The sequence below is a fragment of the Carassius carassius genome, chromosome 24 (assembly GCF_963082965.1).
Source record: "Carassius carassius chromosome 24, fCarCar2.1, whole genome shotgun sequence".
NCBI lineage: Eukaryota > Metazoa > Chordata > Actinopteri > Cypriniformes > Cyprinidae > Carassius > Carassius carassius.
The window spans coordinates 28,137,734-28,160,513 of record NC_081778.1 but is presented as its reverse complement, the minus strand read 5'-3'; the positions used below and the strand labels follow the sequence as shown (position 1 = coordinate 28,160,513).

Sequence of the window (22,780 nt, the reverse complement as noted above, 5' to 3'; positions counted from 1 at the left end):
TTATTTGCAACTATAGACATTTGATTCTTTTGAATAAAAAGAGAGAAATTTCAACAACAGCTGCTTGCTTAATCTCATTATTCACAGTGTTAAGATTCATTCACTCGTTGTAGCTAAGAAGGCTGTAGATGATCACAGTGTCGCCTGCTTGACTGTTGCAACGTGGTCTACACAACAAAAGAAATGTTTATATGGATTAGACAGTCTTTTATTTCAAATAAAATGTTGCTTAAAAATTATATATTAATAACATACTTTATAATGAATATATCATAAAGATATTATATAAAAAATATTAAATAATTTTTTTTAGAAGCCTGTTGATGCTCCTTCGATGTCTGAACCTTCCTGTTTAGCAGGACATATGTCAACACATACATGGGGTTTATAAATCAGTTCCACAGACTTCCCCCCACGAAAAATAACCATCATGACATTTTAATCATCACCTGTCTGAGACTGATGGAGGAAGACTTAGATCTGCATAGACCACGCTTGTGTAATTTTTTCCCTCAGACTCTTGTGATTTTCTCAGGTTCTCGTAGATCTCCTCTGTGACAGTGGTTGCAGGTGTCTGATCAGAGATGAAAATCTTTAGTGTTCATTTATTGTGCATTTAATACATACAGAGGCTTTTTGTTCAAAATACAATGAACTGTTCATGTGTTTAATACCTGTTCTGTGGGCTGCTTCTTTGACGTAAACTGTATCCTCCTGTAAAGATGTAAACAGATACAGTTTTACAGACTCGTTTAATTTAATCCATGTATGCCGTCTAACCTGACTAGATTCCTTTTGAGGTAATTATACTGATTCACAACAATTATTATGTAAATCTGTTTATATTAGCTCCATGTGATAGATTTGCGTAAACCGATTGCATGTTTGACTGGCACTTGCATGAAATCAGAGCAGCGCAACACTGAACGCAGTACATGAAGTCATCAAGGGCTTGTGTAATATGTAATGTCATTTCCACAAAGTACAAACTCAAGCAATCAGTTGACGTTTAACACGTATATGAACTTTATGTTCTCGCTGCATTTCAGTATATTATCACATGCTGTGTATCCACTCACCTAATAATGAGACCAAAAATGACAGCCATTAGAAACAAAAACACAGCTGTTGCAGTCAGCAAGACAGTTTGATGAACTGTCACTATAAAAACAAACAAAAAAAGTTAGATAAATTTGTAAACTTTGCTGATATTTAGTAAGCAGGATTCCATTTGGAATGCAACCTGAAATGTTATTTATTACCTTCAACATTCAGTGCTATGACTGAAGAGTTTTGAGAACCCATGTCATTTTTAGCAGTGCAGAAGTATTGTCCATTATCCTTCTGACTGGCAGATTTGATGGAGAATTCACGATCAAGTCCTATATGAGAGACCTTTGCTTCTTTGATCAGAAACCAACTGTAGTTTGTCACTGAAGGATTGGCATTGCTCATACAGATCAGAGTCAGTGAGTTTCCTTCTCGTATCTTTCCAGATGGCAAAACAGCTATTTCAACATTCTTTGGACTATCTGTGGTGAAAAGCAACAGGATATTTGCAAGAGAACTTTGAAACATTTGCATGCTATGCTACTGTTGCAAAGAGATGTTGCATCAGAAACGGTGACTGTGGGTTAGTGAAATCTTCTGAAATCATCTAGTTTTTTTTATTTTCATTTCAAAGCTGATTTAATATAGAGGTCCAATTTCAAATTCAAGCAACATCTCCGTGAGATGTTAATACTTTAATAAACATACATATAGATACATTTTGTATAAAAGTTAATTTTCAATTAAATGAAATCATGTCTTCAGTGCCACATGATCCTTCAGAAATCATTCTAATATACTGACTTGCTGCTCAAGAAACATTTCTCATTATTATTAACGTTAAAGTGCTGCTTGAGAAATGTGAACATACATTTTATGTCAAGCAATATTTCATCTGCTGAAGTTGAGCTGCTCGTCTTCAGACCGCAGGAGTAGTTGCCAAAATCATGGTGAGAGACAGAAGAGATGTGGAACACATTATCAGTGGCTTCTGGAATCAGACGTTGATTTTTAAACCAGGCAAACTTGTTCTCTTGTTTTGGGGTACAGTTTTCTGTGCCGCATGTCAGTGTCACAGAGTCTCCTTCATGAATGTGTCCATTCTCCTTTTGTTTTTTCACTGTTACTCTAAAAGGTAGAACTGTTAAAAGTAGTGTAGATTAATGAAATGTAATCAGAAACCTGTTTAAAAACTAAAAAGATTAGAACATCAGCATCCCAGCATCCCATCCTTTATTGGCATTGATGGTTCCATGAAGGACCTTTAACAAACTTGGAACCTTTCCATTGATCAAAAGGATCTTTATAATGGAAAAATTTCATTTACCTGCTACGCTGAGGTGTATGCCCCATGGTCCAGTGTATCTTCCGTGATAGTAATATTCAAAGCGAAAGAAATACATTCCGTTGTCACTTTTGGAGACATTGTGTATCTGCAGCGAGCAGTTTCTGTCTTGGTTTGCATAAGCTGTTCTGTTTTTGTACAGCTGGTGAATCTCTGCTGTATTTGAGTGATAGACAGATATTCCAATCTGTGTTCCGTCTTGTTTCTGATGAGCTAATGGCTTGAACCATCTTGTTGTTTCAAGTGTAGAATAAAGCGGATAATCAAAGGTGCAGCTGAAATCCACAGATGATCTTTCCAATACACATATGCTTTTAGGGTGGTATGAAACTGACAATGAAGCCACAGCAGCTAAACACACAAAAAAATGTTTGTTAATGTTTTCAGTTAGTCACCATCCTTGTTCTTCACCCACAAGCACTTTTTTGGAGTCTAGAATTAAAATAAAGATTTTAATAAACTACAAATAAATGGATATGACCAAAATGTATAGTATCAAACGGTTTAGTCCCGTTGTTCTCAACCAGGGGAAATATATGGAGCATCATATATGGAGCATGTTCACTTGGCGCCGGTACAGGATGGCTGCCTCCGTGACGTGCTCTGCATATGTTTTTGTCTTTTTGTTAGTTTGTCCTGTCTTTAGTTATATTCCTGCAATCAGTTTCACCAGGGATGAACTGCTGAACATTCGGCAGAACGCACCACAAGATGTTTTTCCGGATTTCAATTATTAAGACGTTTTATTGAATATTGTTATCGGAGGAGCAGCGGCGCTGATCAAGCGCTTCAGGACGCGCAGACGGGGAAAGCGAGCGGGAGCGCTCGTCAGACTCAGGAAGCACGGATTTCGAACGCCGTTGCCTAGCATCCATCTGGCAAATCTACGCTCTCTACCCAACAAAACGGACGAACTCCTTCTGCTTTCTCGGACAAATAAGGATTTCACACACTCTGCTGCTCTGTGTTTCACGGAAACCTGGCTGAATGACGCCATACCGGACAGCGCACTCCATCTGCCGGGCTTTCAGCTGTTTAGAGCGGATCGCGACGCAGAATCAACGGGGAAATCGCGCGGCGGCGGGACATGCTTTTACATCAATGAACGGTGGTGTACAGATGTAACTGTGTTAAAGAAGATGTGCTGTCCTAATCTAGAAATGCAGTTTGTCAACTGCAAGCCGTTCTATTCGCCGCGGGAGTTTCACTCGCTCATTCTGGTTAGTGTTTACATCCCTCCGCAAGCGCAAGTAAGCCTGGCTTTACAGAAACTCGCTGATCAGATCACAGACACAGAACAACAACACCCGGACTCTGTTTTAATCATTCTTGGGGACTTTAATAAAGCCAATCTCTACCGTGAACTGCCAAAATACAGACAGCATGTTACCTGTCCCACCAGAGACAGTAATATATTGGATCACTGTTACACAACAATAAAGGATGCATATCACTCTGTTCCACGAGCAGCTTTGGGACGTTCTGATCACCTTCTGGTTCATCTTATACCGACCTACAGGCAGAAACTAAAATCAGCTAAACCTGTATTAAGGACTGTAAAAAGATGGACTAATGAAGCAGAGCAGGATTTACAATCTTGTTTTGACCTCACTGATTGGAGTGTTTTTGAAGCTGCTTCCACCGATCTGGACGAACTCACAGAGACCGTAACATCATATATCAGTTTCTGTGAGGATATGTGTATTCCTACCAAGACTCAACTAAATTATAACAATGACAAACCGTGGTTCATTGCAAAACTCAGACAGCTCCGTCAGGCCAAAGAAGATGCTTACAGGAAGGGGGACAATGTCTTGTATAAACGAGCTAAATACACACTGGAAAAGGAGATCAGAGTGGCAAAGAGGAATTATTCTGAAAAATAAGGACTCAGTTCACTTCGAACGACTCGGCATCAGTGTGGAAAAGTCTAAAGAAGATCACCAATTACAAGACACCACCCCCCAGCACTGTGGAGAATCAACGACTGGCAGACGATCTGAACGAGTTTTACTGCAGGTTTGAAAGAACACCCATCACCTGCCCTGAACACCTCTCCACACAACCGTTCACACCATTAACAGCTCCTGCAACCCATCCTGAACACCTCTCCAATCAAGCACTCTCACCATTCACACCTCCTGCATCCCCCCTCTCCCCCACACCTGCAATACAGATCAGCGAGGATGCGGTGCGCCAGGTCTTCCGGAAGCAGAAAAGGAAAAAAGCACCAGGCCCAGATTGTGTTACACCAGCCTGTCTGAAATCCTGTGCTGACCAGCTGGCCCCCATCTTCACAAAGATCTTCAACAGATCGCTGGAGCTGTGCGAAGTCCCTTCATGCTTCAAACGCTCCACCATCATCCCCATCCCAAAGAAACCCAAAATTACAGGACTAAATGACTACAGGCCTGTGGCTTTAACATCCGTAGTCATGAAGTCATTTGAAAAACTGGTGCTGGCCCACCTGAAGGACATCACTGGACCCTTGCTGGATCCTCTTCAGTTTGCCTACAGAGCAAACAGGTCTGTGGACGATGCAGTAAACATTGGACTGCATTATGTTCTGCAACACCTAGACAGACCGGGAACCTATGTGAGGATCCTGTTTGTGGACTTCAGCTCGGCTTTTAACACGATCATGCCAAACCTCCTCCTGCCCAAGCTAACTCAGCTCTCCGTGCCCACCTCCGTCTGTAAGTGGCTCAACAGCTTCTTGACAGACAGGCAGCAGCTAGTGAGGCTGGGAAAATACACATCCAGCACCCGTACAATCAGCACCGGAGCTCCCCAGGGCTGCGTTCTCTCCCCACTGCTCTTCTCCCTGTACACTAATGACTGCACATCTAAGGACCCCTCTGTCAAGCTCCTGAAGTTTGCAGACGACACCACACTCATCGGCCTCATTCAGGACGGTGACGAGTCTGCTTACAGACAGGAGGTTAAAGAGCTGGCTGTCTGGTGCACTCTCAACAACCTGGAGCTTAACACGCTCAAAACAGTGGAGATGACTGTGGACTTCAGGAGAAACCCCCCTGCACTCCCCCCACTCACCATCATGAACAGCACTGTGACTGCAGTGGAGTCATTCAGGTTCCTGGGCACCACTATCTCTCAGGACCTGAAGTGGGACATTCACATTGACTCCATTGTGAAAAAGGCCCAGCAGAGGTTGTACTTCCTTCGCCAGCTGAGGAAGTTTAACCTGCCACAGGATCTGCTGAAACAGTTCTACTCCACCATCATCGAATCCATCCTCTGCACTTCAGTAACTGTCTGGTTCAGCTCAGCTTCTAAATCTGACCTCAGAAGACTACAGAGGGTAGTCCGGACTGCTGAGCGAATCATCGGTTCAACTCTCCCATCTATTCAAGAACTGTACTTATCCAGAGTGAGCAAAAGGGCTGTTAAAATCACTCTGGACCCCTCACATCCAGCACACTCCCTCTTTGAACTGTTGCCATCTGGTCGACGCTACAGAGCACTGAGCACCAGAACGACCAGACACAGGAACAGTTTCTTCCCTCAGGCAATCCATCTTATGAACAGCTGATACACACTGAACACACTGAACACACTACACTTTATATTTATATACACATACACTTAATTTATCTAACACTCATACTTAGTATACACTTAAATTTTGCACATAATATACATGTACATACATAACTGCATTTTTGGAATATACCTGCCTACAATTGTCAATTTGTATATTGTCATTTCTTATCTACTTATTTGTATTTTTTGTATTTTTATATTCTTTTATTATGTGTTTTATGTTCTGTCGCTGTCATTCTGTTGTACTGCGGAGCTTCTGTCACGAAAACAAATTCCTCATATGTGTAAACATACCTGGCAATAAAGCTCATTCTGATTCTGATCAGCCCACTTACAAAGTGGCCACAAAATTGCTTAAAATTATTAGAAATGTAATAAAACAATTTTCTATATCAGCAAAAAATATATACATTTTGTCTTATTTTTATTTTTTTCTACCAACAACTATAATTTCTATGGTCCTGGGAAACCTGGTAATTTTAAAAGTGTGATTTCCACAAGGATGGAAAAGTCATGGAAATGTTAGAATTAGTAAATTTATTTATTTATTTTTTTGTATGCCAAGCTCTAAAATATCTTATTGAGCAGAAACACTTCATCCGAAAATTATAAACAACTGAAAATATCATATAAATTCTTTGGTCATGTGAGTCCTGAAATAAATTCAGTTCTTTGAATGCCTGGAATTATGGAATTTAATTCGTTTATTTTTATTAATTATAATTATTATTTTATTTCGTTTGTATTATTTAACTATTAAAATTATATATATATATATATATATATATATATATATATATATATATATATATATATATATATATGCATACATATATAGTATATGGTATAAGAAAACAAGCAGCTTTGACATTACAGCAGAAATATTTTACACCTTATAGTCATAAAGATTGAGAACCACTAATTTAATCAATCTGTTTAGTCAATAACATCATCTACAACTAAAATATTCTAATACAAATACTCACCTGATAGTAGCAGCGGCAATAATGTGCAGATGTAAAACATGTTTTATACCTTTAACAGTTTTGTCTAAGAAGAAAACACTTGTTACATTAGACACATCAGTAAGTTCCAGTCTTACTACACAACATGCCTAACATATTTCATGCTTGCATCAGTAAACGGATATCCTTGTTCCATGGTGGAAAACTTCCCTAAATCTGTGCTTGTAATTTAATTCCTTTATTTTATGCTTGAATAATAACAAATATATATATTTGATTGATATATTTGGTATGATTTAAAGCTTGGCGAGCAGATATGTCCATATTGTTTATTTAGTGAAACTCTACTGATGATTTTTAACTCTTAAAACAGCATCTTAAACAGGAACAAAAGGAGATGACAGCCGATGTGAGATGATGTAAGAATGTATTAGCTAAGTGATGGAGATCAGTGAAAGTTAAGGACACCAGTAAGCTGATAACTCACAAATATCAGTTCATTAAAAATTACCCGTTTTTTTTGCGTTAACATGCCGTGCGAAATTGGAGTAGGAGGCAAAAAACTACCTGTTGAGACCAGCTTATGCTAACGCCGTTTATGACCTTGCTCCGATAAAAGAAAACGGGTTACCCCGTTTACATTAACAAGTGCGTTCTAGGTTTATTAAGCGTAATCGGTTTAAGAACGTGCATGTAAATGTGCTCATTGAGAGAAAGTTCCCTCTACAGTCTCCATCGAGTCTTTTTTGCCTACCATATTGCAGTTTTTCTTTTTGAAAGGGAGAACATAGATGTATGTAAGAATAACATGGAATTACTGTACATCTCTTAAAATATGGCTGTAATTAATGAGTGTAATGACTGCTTCAGGGTTTAGTGTTTTGTGACAGCAGTGTACTGTTTCTGTGGAGTTCAGGCTCAAAGTCATGTAGCATTGCTTGCCTATAGCGCCCCCTACTGTCAAGGAAAAATAAAACATTTATTTTGCCAAGAGGAGGACGAATCCATCTAATCAGTTTTATTTTTGTTAAAAAAAACTCACTCAGTGAAAAACAAATAGAAAAAAAACCTAGTGATAAAGCAAACTGACGGATCAGTTTTCATTTTACATTGATCACACTCAAAATGTGTAATTTATAGCCGATTATGTATTTAAAAAAAAAAAAAAAACATTACATTTAAAAAAAAAACTTTTAAGATGTTATTAATTTTGATTTACTTTCCCAGACCTGGAAATCACCATTTTAAAATAATAATAATAATAATAATAATAATAATAATAATAATAATAATAATAATAATAATAATAATAATAATAATATGCATACTTTGTCGTCCGGTCCAAATAATAATAATTATTATAATTATAATGATTATAATAATAATTCAGAATCAGATCAGAATCAGAACGAGCTTTATTGAATTAAATTTAAATGTACGCTAAATATGGTGTTAGATAAATAAGTGTATGTATATATAAATATAAAGTGTAGTGTGTTCCACAGTTTTTATCAATTCTCCTGTAACACGGTCACTAATGCAAATTGACTAATAGTGGGTCGGAGGGTTTTTATATGATGTCTATGCATAGACAGTAAAAGAAAAAAGTGTCTATGCCCTGCCCCCCTGGTGATACCAACCAGAGACCTAAAACATGATCTCATTTTCCTGCGCCATAGCCGAGGAAGGACCAAAGACTCATGACGTATTTCTTCCGCGCTTAGACAAGCGTTAACGTTGAGGAAAACAAATGGTCCTGTTACGTTCGTCTGTTTTCTTATTTTAATCCCACATATTTGCTTGAATTTCTTCACCAGGACACACTTTACGGCGAGTATATATTTCTTTAAAGCTAGCTGACTGTAGCGGGGCGTTAGATAAAGTTTAATTCAGTCTGGAGCTTTAAAACAGAATCATGTGGCATCTGAACATTATTTCTCGATTTTTTTCTAATAATTAATCGATCCAGACAGTATTTATCAGTATAAACTAGACATTTAAGATTAGTTTAACACAGACGGAATCTCTTTGTTTTATTTATGCTTCCTGAACTATGTTCTTATATATTTGAATGGTTTTGCGTCTTTTTAAGCATCATAGGAGTGTGCAGTATTTTTTTGTCATAAAAGTTGCAGCTTACTTGCTATGATTTGATTTGAGCAACAGCCATTAATTTATTTGCTTGTTTTTTGTTTATTTTTTTGCAGAAGACTCAGTATGGCGTTGAAATCCGGAGAGGAGCGCCTGAAGGAGATGGAGGCAGAGATGGCGCTGTGAGTTCTCAACATTTCACTTATGTTCAATTCCAGCGGTTTATTTGCAGCATAATATTGCCTTCAGTGCAGTGTTGTAGTGCTTGCAGTGTGTAAAATAGGATGTTTCTGTCTTTATGCACGCTGATGTTGTTGATTCTCCTGTAGGTTCGAGCAGGAGGTTTTGGGAGGACCTGTGGCACCTACAATGGTTGAAGCTGTGCCAGTCGCTCTGGCAATGCCAGGTGTACCCATGGTCAGGCCCATCATTGGTACAAACACCTATAGACAGGTATTATTTCTAACTCAAAAAATATTATATATATAATATATATCCCTAGGATTTAATGTTGTATATTTTTATAAGCTGGGATGCAAAAATCTAAGACTATTAGAGAAAATGCTCTTATTTAGCACTCTCTTATAAATAACTAATTATTCTGATTTACTTGTTAATGTTTTTATAGAACATTTGTGCATCCCATTACAATAACTTAAGTGAAATGTTGAATTTAAAAAAATTATAAATAGTGAAAATCTATTTTAAAAAGATTTTTGCTCCCCAGAATCCTAAAATGCATTAAAAAAAAAAAAAAAAAAAAATATATATATATATATATATATATATATATATATATATATATATATTGCTTAAAGCGTTCATCAGCTCCTTCATTTACAAGCTAGTTATTGTTTTTATTTCTTTATTTTTTTGTAGGTCCAGCAGAGTTTGGAGGCAAGAGCTGCCACTTTTGTTGGTCCGCCGCCTACATTTGTTGGTCCTGGTAAATCTATATAAATACTTTTTTCAGTGTACACTTTAAAACAAAATTCTAAATAGAAATCAGCTGACAATCATCTGATATTTATCTGTAGCTATACCGGCAGTAGCGCCTCCTCCAATGATGCGTCCAGCATTTGTTCCGCACGTCTTACAGAGACCAGGTAATCAGATTAATTCACAATTATTCTTTAAAGCTTTTGTTCATTTATGTATTAATGGTTACATGGACACCTATATATAAATAAGTCAGTGGTATCTGTAATTCTATGATGCAAGGAATTATGTTAAGGAATTAAAAAAAAATTATTACTGAAGAAATGATTAAAATAACCTATAAAATAACTATTTTATGTATGCATAAATAACTTATAAAATAACTATTTTATGTTTGCATAAATAACCTATAAAATAACTTTTTTATAGGTTATTTAAATTATTTCTTCAGTATTTTTCAAATACATTTTACATATTATAGAGCCTAAAACGTTATTATGCATATTTATGTACCCCCAGGAGCTCAGAGAATGCCAATGATGCGTGGTCCACCTCCTCAAGGCATGATAGCACCTCCTCTTCCCAGACCTCCACCTCCTCCACCCATGATGATGGCTCCTCGTATGTCAGGACCCCCTCAGCCCCCGATGGCTCCAGTTGGACCGCCCATGGGACCCATGCCTCCAGTGGGTATTTTCTGAGTTGTGGTCAGCTGTCAGTGTATTGTGATCATTTCAATGTTGCCTTGAACTGTAAAATCTGTATCTCAAATGTTTTTCTCGATATTAGCAGGTTGGAAGCATGAACCCTATGAATTCGGCACCACCACGGCCCATGGCTCATGAGCCTCCGAAGATCAGTCCCAGTGTTATACAGGCAGCTCCCACTGTTTACACAGCACCTCCTGCGCCTAAGAGAGCTGACCTCAAGAGCCAGAAACAAGCACGCATGGTAAAGTATCAATGTATTGTGTGACCTCTTCACCATTTAAATATATATATATATATATATAAAAAAACATGAATAAAAATAACAAATACTATTGTGTGTGTTTGTGCAAAATTTTAAAGGGGTCTTGAACTGCATTTTTTAATGATTTGATAATGTTTCCTGAGGTGCATTTAAAATCTTTACATTAAAGTATGATTTTTACATTAAAAATTGTAAAAATTTTAGCTGTCTGATTTATATAAATTCGTGCTGTGTAATTGACATCTCCAGCAATTATAAACGAAGCATTCTTTGATCACTTTCTGTATATAATTTTATCACAATTTAAATAACTGATTATTTTCATGCTACTAAGAGAAGCTATGTCTAGTTGAACTTTAAGTCACTGGCTCGATTTACTGATTCATAAAAATGTATAAATAATTTTGAGACCAAGAAAATCTGATTTAACACTGATTGCAGATTAGGCAGTAGAATTAATATGGTTACTTATTTGTTGTAATATTACTGTCAGGTCCATGTCTTATATAATAGTCTGTCCACAGTAAAATGTACCAAACAAACAAATAATGCTCTACGTAGTGGAAAATAAATAAGCACTTTCCTAGGAGGATCCTTTGGAAGGTAATGTTATTTTTAGTCCGTTAATCCTGTATTGCTCTTCTCTCCTTTTCATCTTACTAATGCTTCACTGGGCAGGGCCAAAGACGTGGTGATGTAGAAGTGGGCATTGATCTGATTCTGCAGAGACAGGCTTTCATCACACTATGATGTCATAATGTGATCAAATCTGACACAAGTAGTTTTCTGATCTTGGTTTCAATAAGTGTTTTAGCACTAAGAAGGAAATTTTGAGTTGAAACTTCATTTATGTTGTTATGATAGTACAGTGACCTCTTACATGTCAAAACATCAAGGGAAATTTGATTTCTCAGTTCATGACCCCTTTAGCGCCTTGTGTTTCCATTGTAATGTGTTCCTGATCATCTAAATCTTTTGTCTCCATCTTTTTTCTCAGGAGGAGTTGTTAGCATTGGTGGCGGAGCAGCAGGCCACAGTCATGGCAGCTGGGCTGCTGGAGTCAAAGAAGGAGGCGGTCACCGATGACAGCGTGATCGGCCCGAGCAAGCCGGAGCCTGAGCCTACACATGTGGAGGTTTAATACAATTTCAGCATGCAATTTGAATCTTATTTTAACATTTATTGTAATATGTTATAAGTCAAGTCAATTGAAGTCTGCTTTATCGTCAATTCTTCCGCATGTACAGTACATACATACAGAGAATTTAAATTGTGTTACTCTCAGATCCATGGTGCATACAGATTACACTAACAGTAAAGCCTGAAGATCTAGATCAAATATAAAATACAACTTTGCAATACAGTATACAATAAGGGCATTTAAAAAAAATAAAGTTAAATAAAGCAACGCATATATAGAGTGCAAACCGTTGAAGTGTACAAACAATGTGGAGCAGGTAATGTTAGGTAATGTAATGTGCTGCACCACTTAGTGGCACCAAACAGAATTGTATCATAATGAGCAACACTTTTCAAACACATCCCCTGTTTAGACAGAGAGAGCCCTGCCCTAAATTGATTCCATTGGATAAGCAATATTTAGTCCAGTCTGGACATCTAGTGCTGTTAATGATGCAGAAATTACACATTATGCAAATTACGCATTTTGCATAATTTGTAATACTGTTTATCACTATTTTAAATTGGCTTGTATTTATATTTTAACTTTTTAAGTTTAAGGTTTTTTTTTTACATTTTAATTTAAGTATTTATATTTAGCTTTAATTCATTTTAGTTTTAATAGTTTAGCACTTGACCTCAAATTCAGACTTGTTTATTACAGTTAGTTGCCAAAGCAGCATTTAAAATTTTCATTTGTTTAATTCTTTGAACATATATATTATTATTGTGTTTTATTTCAGCCTTATTAATTAAAACACATATTAATAGTTTTATTTAACAGTTACACCACTAGATGAAGAAAGTTCATTTGAAAATTAAAGCTCTTTATAGGAATTCTTGATATGAATTTTGTTCTAATTATCTCTTATTCGCATGTGCATAGCCCGCTGATACTAGCACAGAAGATAAGAAAAGAGGGAAGCAGGAAAAGATGAAGAAATGCATCCGGGTAGCAGCTGGGGTCTCATGGGAGGACACCAGTCTATTAGAGTGGGATACAGGTTTGTGGACCTTTTAGAAAATTTTGTAAAAAAGTTTACTTTTATAAAGGATGCAAGCACATATACAACTGAAATCATCACCGTTCTTGGTTTCCTAGATGATTTCCGGATATTTTGTGGCGATCTGGGGAATGAGGTGAATGATGACATTCTGGCGAGATCATTTAGCCGTTATCCATCCTTCCTGAAGGCAAAGGTTGTTCGAGACAAACGCACAGGGAAAACAAAGGGTTACGGCTTTGTGAGCTTTAAAGATCCCAATGATTATGTGCGCGCCATGAGAGAAATGAACGGTGAGTTAATGAGGATAATAATAAATGGGTGTTTAGATCAATACATTAAAATACAGTTAATTAAATTAGCATATACATGTTCAAAAGTTTTTTTTTATTATTTTTTTTTTTTTTGCATTTTATATTTTAAATACTTTTATTCAGCAGAGATGAATTAAATGGATCAAAAGTGTCAGTAAAGTCATTACTAATGTTACAAACTATTTCTATTCCAAATAAATGCTGTTCTTTTTGAATTTTGTGCTGATCAAAGAACCCTAAAAGAACAAAATATTTCCACAAAAATATTAAGCAGCAAAATTGTTTTCAACATTGATAATGATAAAAATGTCTTAAAGTCTTAAGAACCAAATTAGAATATTAGAATGATTTCTTAAAGATCATGTAATACTGAGGAATAATGACTGCTAAAAATTCAGCTTTGTATCACAGGAATAAATTGCATTTTAAAATCTATTCAAATAGAATGTAGTTGTTACAAATAATTTCAGAATCGTACTTTTTATTTTATTTTCATTTAAATAAATGCAGCCTTGTTGAGCATAAGAAACTTTCAAAAACATCCAAAAATACAAACTTTTGAACGTCAGTGTTTTTTTATTTATATGTATTTGTCTACATTTTGGTGATAATTCGCTTCATTATGAGATGATACTGTATCAAAATTATATATATATTTTTTATGGTCCTCATGCTCTTAACACATTTGTCATTGATTTTAGGGAGGTATGTGGGCAGCAGACCCATCAAACTGAGAAAGAGTTCATGGAAAGATCGCAATCTGGAGGTCGTGCGTAAGAAACAGAAGGAGAAAAAGAAGTTGGGACTGAGATAATTCATCTGTTCTGAAACTGGACTTGATCTGTGTGTGTCACCCAGCACCTACATAACAGAGCAGGAGTCACTCACACTCCTGCAGTAGTTGCAAATAAACAAGCGTCAGCTTCTTATATGGCCCTTATTACTAATCAATCTACATTTATTTCCATGTGTATTATTACACACAGACCTCTCCCTCTCACTGCATGCTGAAAAATCATGCAAATTCTTTCACTTGTCAAGAGATTTTTTTTAAACATAAAGTGTGGTAATGAAACTGGTTTGGATGTTGAAAAAGTTGGTTTTGTTTTCTTCCTCAATTTTTTTTTTTTTTTATTCAAATGTTTCAGCAGCGAACTTTAAAGTTCAGGAAGGCAATTACATTTGTTACTGTATAATCTGGATGTTTTAAGTAATATGTGTAAAAGGCAAATCTTTTCAATAAACTGAGGGTTCCTTTAGTCTAAATTCGTATCCGTTTTAACTCCTTTCAATTTAAAACATCGACTTCCTCAACTGATTATTCTAAAGACAACCACCAGGTGGCTTCATAAAGTTATTTTGTCATGAATGGTATTATATATATTTTTAGAATCTCTTGCAAATGTTAATAATACAGAACTCGAATGTAAACCCATAATAATAAAAATACCATTTATAATTATTTGGGAAAAGCTCTCATAATTACTGGTGGTAACTAACTAAATGATTTTTCTCCTAACCACACACGCCCACTAGCATGTATCTCTAAAAGACTCATTTCCTAATGCTAGTGTGAAAAAGCAGAAATGGCTCATGCATCAACCTGTCTGACAAACAACTGAGAATATACACGCATCACAACGCCAAGAGAGAATGCACCGCAGAGCCACATGTGAGTTTTGAATTCTTAATCAAAATTAGGACAGCTCTTTATTTGAAGTTTAATGATATCTAAATGTTTTGAGGAGCCTGTTTAAAAATACCCTTGCTCTGTGTTTACCGTCTCTATTCACGCTTTCGTTTATAAAAGTCATTTCATTGTCAGTCTGTTAACTTTCATATTTGGTTGTGTAGTTACCATATTCATGTACTACAGTATATCCCAGGAACCCTGAGATAATTTAAAGAATACTATAGTGCATGTTATGTCTTGTTAGAAGTACCTTGAAATACCATGGAATACTATAGTACTTTGAGATGCACCTTACTGACTATAAAAATATATTGGAACTTTTCCATATGTACCCTAATATGATTTTTTTTATTACCATTTATGTACTGATACTCTTAAGTACATTAAAGAACACCAATATATTTTTTGGTATTTTTGATACATGCCATATAGTAGTGACTAATTGCCATGTATATGTACTATGGCATTGTAGTACTATTATTTTACATGCCAAAATAGTCCATAAACCCAGTGTTTGTCTTAACATAAACCACAAAAAAATGTTGGTTAAAAATACGGTCTCATAATTCTAAAACTCATATTCAGTTTAATTTCTTCTTAATTCTACTGGATGACGATTGCGCGCCTCCACCCACTGATCATCAGCGGCGCGCTACAGGCTTCCTTTTGTCCAACGGGCCACCTCCGTGGAACACTCCATTCTGAAATAAAGGGGAAATCAGCTTAGTTATTTTTCAGCAAGTATGATTTTACACAGCGAACAGCGCTGCTAACACCTCAAACGGACGTAGATACCTATAATAAGTTCTAAGTATTTTGAAACGCGTCGATATATCGCGTAAAAAGTGTTCTCGACCGCGTCGATTTAAAGTGAGTCCCCCCGCAAGTTGTTTTGACAGCGGCGAAGAACCCTTCAGTTCTCCCAGCGAGCAGCAGAGCAGACGAGATGGGCGGGAGAACGTGCTGGGATGATTCCGCTGTTGCGGGAAATCAGCTTGATTTGAGTCTCTTCTCTGAGTAAAGTGTTTTCGGATGTCACACTGGTGACAGTTTGTACCTCAGCGCGATTTTTGGAGTTGCTTAAGGGCGCGCTGGATCTTTCTTCCTCCTCCTCTTCCTATTTTTGCTCTTATTGGGGGTTCTCCTCTATAACGGCACTCAGTATTTGGCGTCTGGTGGTGCCTCTGCACGACCCAGATTATTAAAACACAATTGCAAAATAAAACCAGGATGTAAGGAGAAGCGTTGATGTGGGAAGGAACTTTGGAAACGCACCCTGATCCAAATACGGAGCCCTGCTGGTCCCTCCCGCCTAAGCTGGAGATAGGGATGGTGGTAAGTTGTATTTCTGTATTAAACCCTTCACAGTCAGCCTCAGTGTTCATTGGTTTTCCACAACAGACCATTTCAACTGCCTCCACTTTCCTCCAACTGATTGAGTTGGTTGTATTGATGCTGTTGTTGCCATTAGTTACAAGATCAGCCTCAGCAACACACAGCATTTGACAAACTGCTGTTGTCCCTTATCTCATGTTGGCAGAAAGGGGTTCGCTATTTTCGCTGTTTTTGTTGTTGTTTTTTTATGGGGGTTTGAGCCCCTCCCCGCATTCCCACCCACCCAGCACTATTCCACTGGGAGTACAGCTCCTCTTCAGGGTATAATTGAATTTATCTGCCATTGTGATGTGCTCATCATCAATATCCATTTCAGTTGGCAGCCATATGCATCTTCTATTGTTGCGCTTGCATCATTATTTCTCATTCTTATCAAACAAAGACATTTTCTGAAACTCCTTGTCCCCTCGTGAATATTTCAGGTGGCAGGAAACAGGCGTTTAGACAGTCTACAAAAGGTCTTTGAGTCATCTAGACTAATGTTGGTGATCTGATTACTGTTTGTTTAAAAGCAGTGGACCTGCCGGTTCTTCTAGAGACTAACTAACTGACAAACATGCTTACTTTGTTCATGCATATGGCTCGACTTCTTGGGAAAGAACTGGTCTGTGTTGATGCTTACTCTGTCAACATTGACTAAGACCAGTCATTGGTTGAAATGCAGTGACGAGGAACCGATTCATTGTAAATCACCACAAAGAGTTGCGACAAGGGAAATTTTATTATTTCAGCATGTTAAGAGATGAGATAAACCACCAACCAACCAAATTTGTTTGTGGTGTCTTTTAGCTGCAGAGTTTCGTCTGTTGCCTAAATCTATTTGCTTAAACTGAAAGTTCATCCAAAAATGAAAATGTTGTCATTGTTTACACTCTCTTTTATGTTTTTCTAAACCAATAAGACTTTCTTTCTGTCATGGAACACCAAAGGAGTAGAATATTTTCCACATAATTTGTGTGCTATTTTTTTACAAGCTTTATAAAGTCAAATAGCAGGTTTATATGTGGAACAGACTATTGTTTAACTAAATATTAAAATGTAATTTGAATTCAGGCTAAAATTTAAATGAGTAGATCAGTCAAAAATGAAAAATTGCAAAAAAAAAAATTGACTTGCCTTCAGGCCATGTAGATGAGTTTGTTTCTTCATTTGAACAGATTTTGGATGGATTCAGCATTATTTTACCTGCTCACCAGTGGATCCTCTGTGGTGAATGGGTGCCCTTATAATGTAGGTCCAAACAGCTGATAAAACCATCACTATAATCCACAAGTGATCCCCACAACTCCAGTCCATCAGTTAATGTCCTACGAAGCTTTGTTTTTGTAATAAACAAACTCCTTAAGACGTTTTTAAATTTTAAATCATTGCTGCTTCCAGCAAAAATACAATGTTCTTCAGTGGAAAGAAGAGAGAAATATGCACAGACACAGCAATGTTTACAAGTTCTCTAAATCTATTCTGATGAAGAAACAAACTAATTAACATCTTGGATGGACTGAGGGTGAGTAGATGTGCAGCAAATTTTCATTTTTGTGTGAACAATCAATCCCTTGTTTGACAACTGTGTTTTTCACAGAAGAAGGAAAGTATTACATGCTTTGACAGACACAAGGATGAGCAAATTATGGCAATTTGTATTTTTAGTGTGCACTGTTCATTCAAGTAGCCGTCTTAGTTTTAAGTCTGTAGATGTTAGTTCTCCTTTATGTTGATTTGAGATCAATGCATTGTTAAGATTGTGTTCGGTGTGGACTTCGTCAGACTTCAGAACAACATACTGTGAGAACCCATGACTTGAGCGAGAGAGACGCTGGGTGTGATGAAGCACTAGGCGATCAAGGTGTTTAATTATCGCCACAGCATCTTGGTTTGGTGGAGAGCATGTGTAGGAACTTGGCAGTGTGTCTGTGGACACTCCTGTCTGGAAGATTTACGATGGATATTTCGGAATCAGAAGGCTGTTCTTTTTCATTCTTGTGACTGTTGACCGGATTTTCTTGACACTGGCAATCGTTGGGCAGCGTGTGCAGTAGAAATCAATTCAGTTAGACTCTAATGATGTCTAAAGTTCCTCCTCGATGATAAATGTCTAGGTAGAGCTTGGCACAGCCCTCATGCGGGCTGTCTTGAAGACCCGGCAGTTTTCTCATTAATAATGAATACAGGCTGTATTCCAGAATGCATTTACTTTATATAATAGACTAAAGCTTGTATATTAAATTAAGGTTACCAGTTCAAGCTTAAAGGAATAGTTCACTCAAAAATGATTGTGACATAAAAGCCTTTATCCAACTTTTTTTCCATAATGAGAAAAGGTTTGCAATATTTAGTTTGAGTCATATGGACCACTTTCTTAGTGTTTTTGGAGCTTGATCATTATGAAATGTTGGTATGTAGTGAAAAGTGTAAATATTCTCCATAACATTTTCTTTTATGCTCCAAAGAAAAAAAACAACTGCTTTTTTTGGTTCGGAACAAATAAATAGCAAATAATAACAGAATGTTCATTTTTGTTAAAGGGAGAATTCACACCTAAAATTAAAATGTTATAATTTACACCCCCCTCGTTTTTCTTCTTTGAAAAACAAAGTAACATATTTTGGTATGTTGAGAATTTCTTTCCCATACAATACAGGTCTGGAATTAATTCGCATTTTTGGATGAACTGTCCTTTTAATCTCATTGATGACCTGTCAGCGCTCTTATGTGGTGTTTGTCTCTCTGCAGATGTATATTCTCTTTGGTCTTTCAAAAAGCAACAGCCCGTTTGGAACCATAAAGCAAGGATGGAAATTAAAAGGAGCCTATCAATATGCAAATACAGCCCCGCACGGAGACATGAATAGAGTACATGCTCATAACCTCAAAGAACATGCTGTTTGCATTAGAGACAGCTGTGTTATGCAACCTGCGCCTCCATCACTCGCTGCCACTTGGGCTGCTGCAATTACATAAAGATCTCCTGTATGTTGAAGAGAGAGTGCAGAGAGAAAGGGTAGGCCTGTATAATGCCTGCCAATCTTCATTTCATCTGTTTCCTGTTTACCGCTCGAGTCGTGTGTCTCTCAGACACTTCCTCCGACTGCTCTTTTTCTTCTAGTATGAAGGTTGGGCATCCATCGAGTGCATGCTCTTTTTCTGTGATGTTCAGCTGCATCACTTTGATTTATATATGTGAATTGAATGATTCACTCACAGTTTACTGTTGTAGTGGAGGATGATGTCCACAACAAAAGTACTAGCTAAGTTTCCATCCACTTTTATGCTGTTCTGTTATTAACAAAAATTAAAACGTGTTTCCATCCAATTGATTTTTCTAATGATAAAATGGTGTGTAATGAAGTCATCTGATTGTTATCCTTTTTGTCAAAGCTTTGTGTAAGGTGTTTTTCATTTTATTCACTAGGCCATTTCACTGTGTATGCAGTCAGAATAGATTTAACGCACGCTTGAACATCTAGAACAGTGCTTAAATCGCTAAATCAGACATTTTGATACACTAAGCATTTTCCTGCAAGAAAGATTTTAATGGAAACTTAAATAGTGACCGGTAAAGAAGAATAAAACATGACCATGGAGTACTAAAAGCAAGTCCATACCGCCAATATATTATATTCCAAGACTTTTGAAGTCATACAATAGCTTAGGGCCTTTCGCACCGCTTTAGTTCCAGAACTAAATGTACAGTACTGAAGTACTGGGAAAATTTTGCGCAAACTATTTTCCAGTACCATTGAAAGGGTTGCATGCGCACCGACCGTGTTTACTAGGATGAGACGTAAGCCGGTCGACAACGATGTCATTTGTGCGCAGCATTCAACAAAGTTAAAATGAGCCCAAAAAAAAGCCCAAAAGTGGGTTGTTCCACAATTAGTTCTGGTACTATGAAAAGGTTCCTGTGATGCGAAAGGCTCTTTTGTGTGAGGAACAAACCAAACTCCTTATTCGCTGAAAATGTTCCCGTGCAGTTGATTTAATTGTATGGAAAAGAGCAGTGTGGATATTCTAAACATCTCCTGTCGTGTTTCAACCAAGTCAGAATTTGACTAACAGAATTTATTTATTTTATTTATTTATTTTAACTGTTCCCTTAAGCTTCTGGATGTTTTAAAATAGAGACCTAATATTTCATTCACATCAAATATTGAGCCCTGTAGCAGCCCTACAGTTATCCTGAATCATCAAAAGGAGCGACTGGCAGGCATTTGAGTGGCATAATCGTCTCCGCTTCAGTTCTTGTCCATTTTGAAAATGTGACACTGATGTCGCAGATTGGTAGCTTTGTATTTCTTTTGTCTTCGTTCTATGCAGTGATTCAGTTTTAAATAGTTCTCACTTCTCACCTTAGGTCGGTGTTTGATAGGTTGACTTGTCCATTTAAATATGAATCATTAATTTAATTTATCTTTTAATTATTGAAAATTAAGCAAACTTAATTTTCAATAATTAAAAAATAAATTAAATTAATGTTTTATGTGTTTAATGTTTAATGTGCATCTCAGAAAATGCTTTATTTAAAACCCCAACTGAATGGCACTTAAATGTATTTAATTCATCTGTCAACTTTTTGACAACTTATTGTCACTGTTCACAGTACAAGTACAGACAGAGAAACAATGGGTACTAAATAAATGTTTATTTTTGATGTATGCATTGCATTCTATGCATATAAAAAATAAAAATATTATTTTCTAAAAAAGGAAATTTAGTTGTTCATTTTAAGAGACCCTGGAGTATTATTTTTCTCTTGCATAATTAATATTGCACTTTAAGCAAAAACACATTTTATCTGATTACTCGATTAATCAATGGAATTTTTGGTAGAATACTCGATTACTAAAATATTCGATAGCTACAGCCCTAATATGCACTTTTGCTGTTTGTCATTAGCAAATAGTACAGTACCGGTTTTCAAATATAGATTGTTGGTCAAAGATCTTTTAGCTGGGTTTGCGGTATTACATATTTCATGGCTGATCCTGAGCAGGCGCAGCTGTGGCAGTGACCTCTTTCCCAGGCTTCGATATGAGCTCTGATGGCCCTTGGTACTGATGCCCCAGGACAAATGACACAGAGTCAACCACTAGAGTTGTTCTGTCCTATCAGCCCACATTTCTCAAAGACTGTGTGTCTCTCATTCTTGCACATCTTTTGATTTTCTCACTGAATCTCATAGATTATTTTTAGGGATAAGACATCATTCACGCTGTTATATTCTAGTCTATAAGAAGGAAGTTGTGTGAGAGAATTTTGTAGCTGGTGGTTATCAGACCAGTGCTGCATTGCTACTACCTAAGATTGTGCTCCAAGATAGGGATCCATTGTAACATAATTTAATGTATTTACTTTCACTTTTTATCAATTTAATGCATCCTTGCAATAAATTCAATCATGTTTTCTTTTTCCAGGGAACATGAGTTAATTAATCTGTAGCTGTTGTTGCAGACTAGTAGTCCAAAGTAGAAAACTAACTAATTATTTGTTTAGTTTTTTTGGTCAAGAAATTTTTTTTAAATGTTGGCAGGACTATTACAGATCTGAACTACTGTTCTGAAACTGGACTATTAAAGATCTGAACTACTGTTCTGAAACTGGTCCAGCAAAGAAAATCCTTATTGTTTAGCTTGTATGTGGAAGTTTCTTCTCTTTCTCGCCTCATGTAAACTCTGTTCTCTGTGGTGGCATGTTGCATTTCCTTCGGTGAGTCTATGTTGTGGCTCAGCCTTTCGTCACACTGCTCAGCGCCGAATTGTATGTCCTTGAGGTCTATGTGTTTAACGTACCAAGAAAATGGTGAGTTTTCTTTCTTTAATCTTTTTTTAACTTAATCTTAAGTTTCAGCCTTCAAGTTTCCCATCACGTCATAGCTGCGGTTTCACATTCCTCGCTTCACTTCATTTATCTGTGTTTTATTCTGAATGAATGAAGTAAAAGCTCTAAAGTAGTCACAGGTCCTGTAAAAGCAGCTGCTTTGAACCCGTGCCCAGAGGAACTTTGTGCCAACACAAATGGCCTTTGCCCATCCCCACCGCTACATACATGGCATACGTCAGTATATAGCTCTCTGTGAATGCTAACGTGCTAATTTGTGAGCTTAATGATGTTTAATAGTTCACCAAAAAATTTAAATTAAATATCACAAACTCACTCTTAAACTGGGGACACACTTCACGACTATTCTTTTTGATAAAAACTTTAAAATAAAAATTTGTTATGAAGAATATTTTAATCATTCTTCATAATGATGATTCTAATTAAATATTCCT

The 22,780-nt window shown here is 36.7% G+C and overlaps 3 protein-coding genes across 4 annotated transcripts in view; 2 read left to right on the top strand and 1 right to left on the bottom strand.

The window, feature by feature from the left end:
- The window catches only part of LOC132103372 (RNA-binding protein 42), a 77,607-nt gene extending 62,918 nt beyond the window's left edge, over positions 1-14,689 (top strand). Inside the window, exons 2-11 of one of the 2 annotated variants that reach the window (XM_059508434.1) lie at positions 9,131-9,197; positions 9,345-9,468; positions 9,895-9,961; positions 10,053-10,121; positions 10,474-10,640; positions 10,747-10,905; positions 11,924-12,061; positions 12,992-13,109; positions 13,208-13,402; positions 14,125-14,689. In XM_059508434.1, the coding sequence (XP_059364417.1) occupies positions 9,142-9,197; positions 9,345-9,468; positions 9,895-9,961; positions 10,053-10,121; positions 10,474-10,640; positions 10,747-10,905; positions 11,924-12,061; positions 12,992-13,109; positions 13,208-13,402; positions 14,125-14,237 (1,206 nt within the window). In that variant the 5' untranslated portion in view covers positions 9,131-9,141 and the 3' untranslated portion in view covers positions 14,238-14,689. Of the gene's footprint in view, positions 1-9,130; positions 9,198-9,344; positions 9,469-9,894; positions 9,962-10,052; positions 10,122-10,473; positions 10,641-10,743; positions 10,906-11,923; positions 12,062-12,991; positions 13,110-13,207; positions 13,403-14,124 lie in introns of both variants that reach the window. The other variant, XM_059508433.1, reaches the window with a different exon arrangement.
- On the bottom strand, positions 310-7,070 carry cd22 (cd22 molecule). The gene is made up of 7 exons (XM_059508428.1): positions 6,946-7,070; positions 2,378-2,746; positions 1,922-2,191; positions 1,263-1,532; positions 1,080-1,161; positions 675-714; positions 310-574 (listed from the first exon to the last, which is right to left on the bottom strand). The coding sequence occupies exons 1-7, from the start codon at positions 6,983-6,985 to the stop codon at positions 446-448; spliced, it is 1,200 nt and encodes a 399-aa protein (XP_059364411.1). The 5' UTR covers positions 6,986-7,070; the 3' UTR covers positions 310-445.
- A 115-nt stretch (positions 14,690-14,804) lies between the features above and the next one.
- The window catches only part of LOC132103370 (rho GTPase-activating protein 33-like), a 46,049-nt gene continuing 38,073 nt past the window's right edge, over positions 14,805-22,780 (top strand). Inside the window, exon 1 of the mRNA XM_059508431.1 lies at positions 14,805-15,095. Within this exon, the coding sequence (XP_059364414.1) occupies positions 15,077-15,095 (19 nt within the window). The 5' untranslated portion in view covers positions 14,805-15,076. The remainder of the gene's footprint in view (positions 15,096-22,780) is intronic.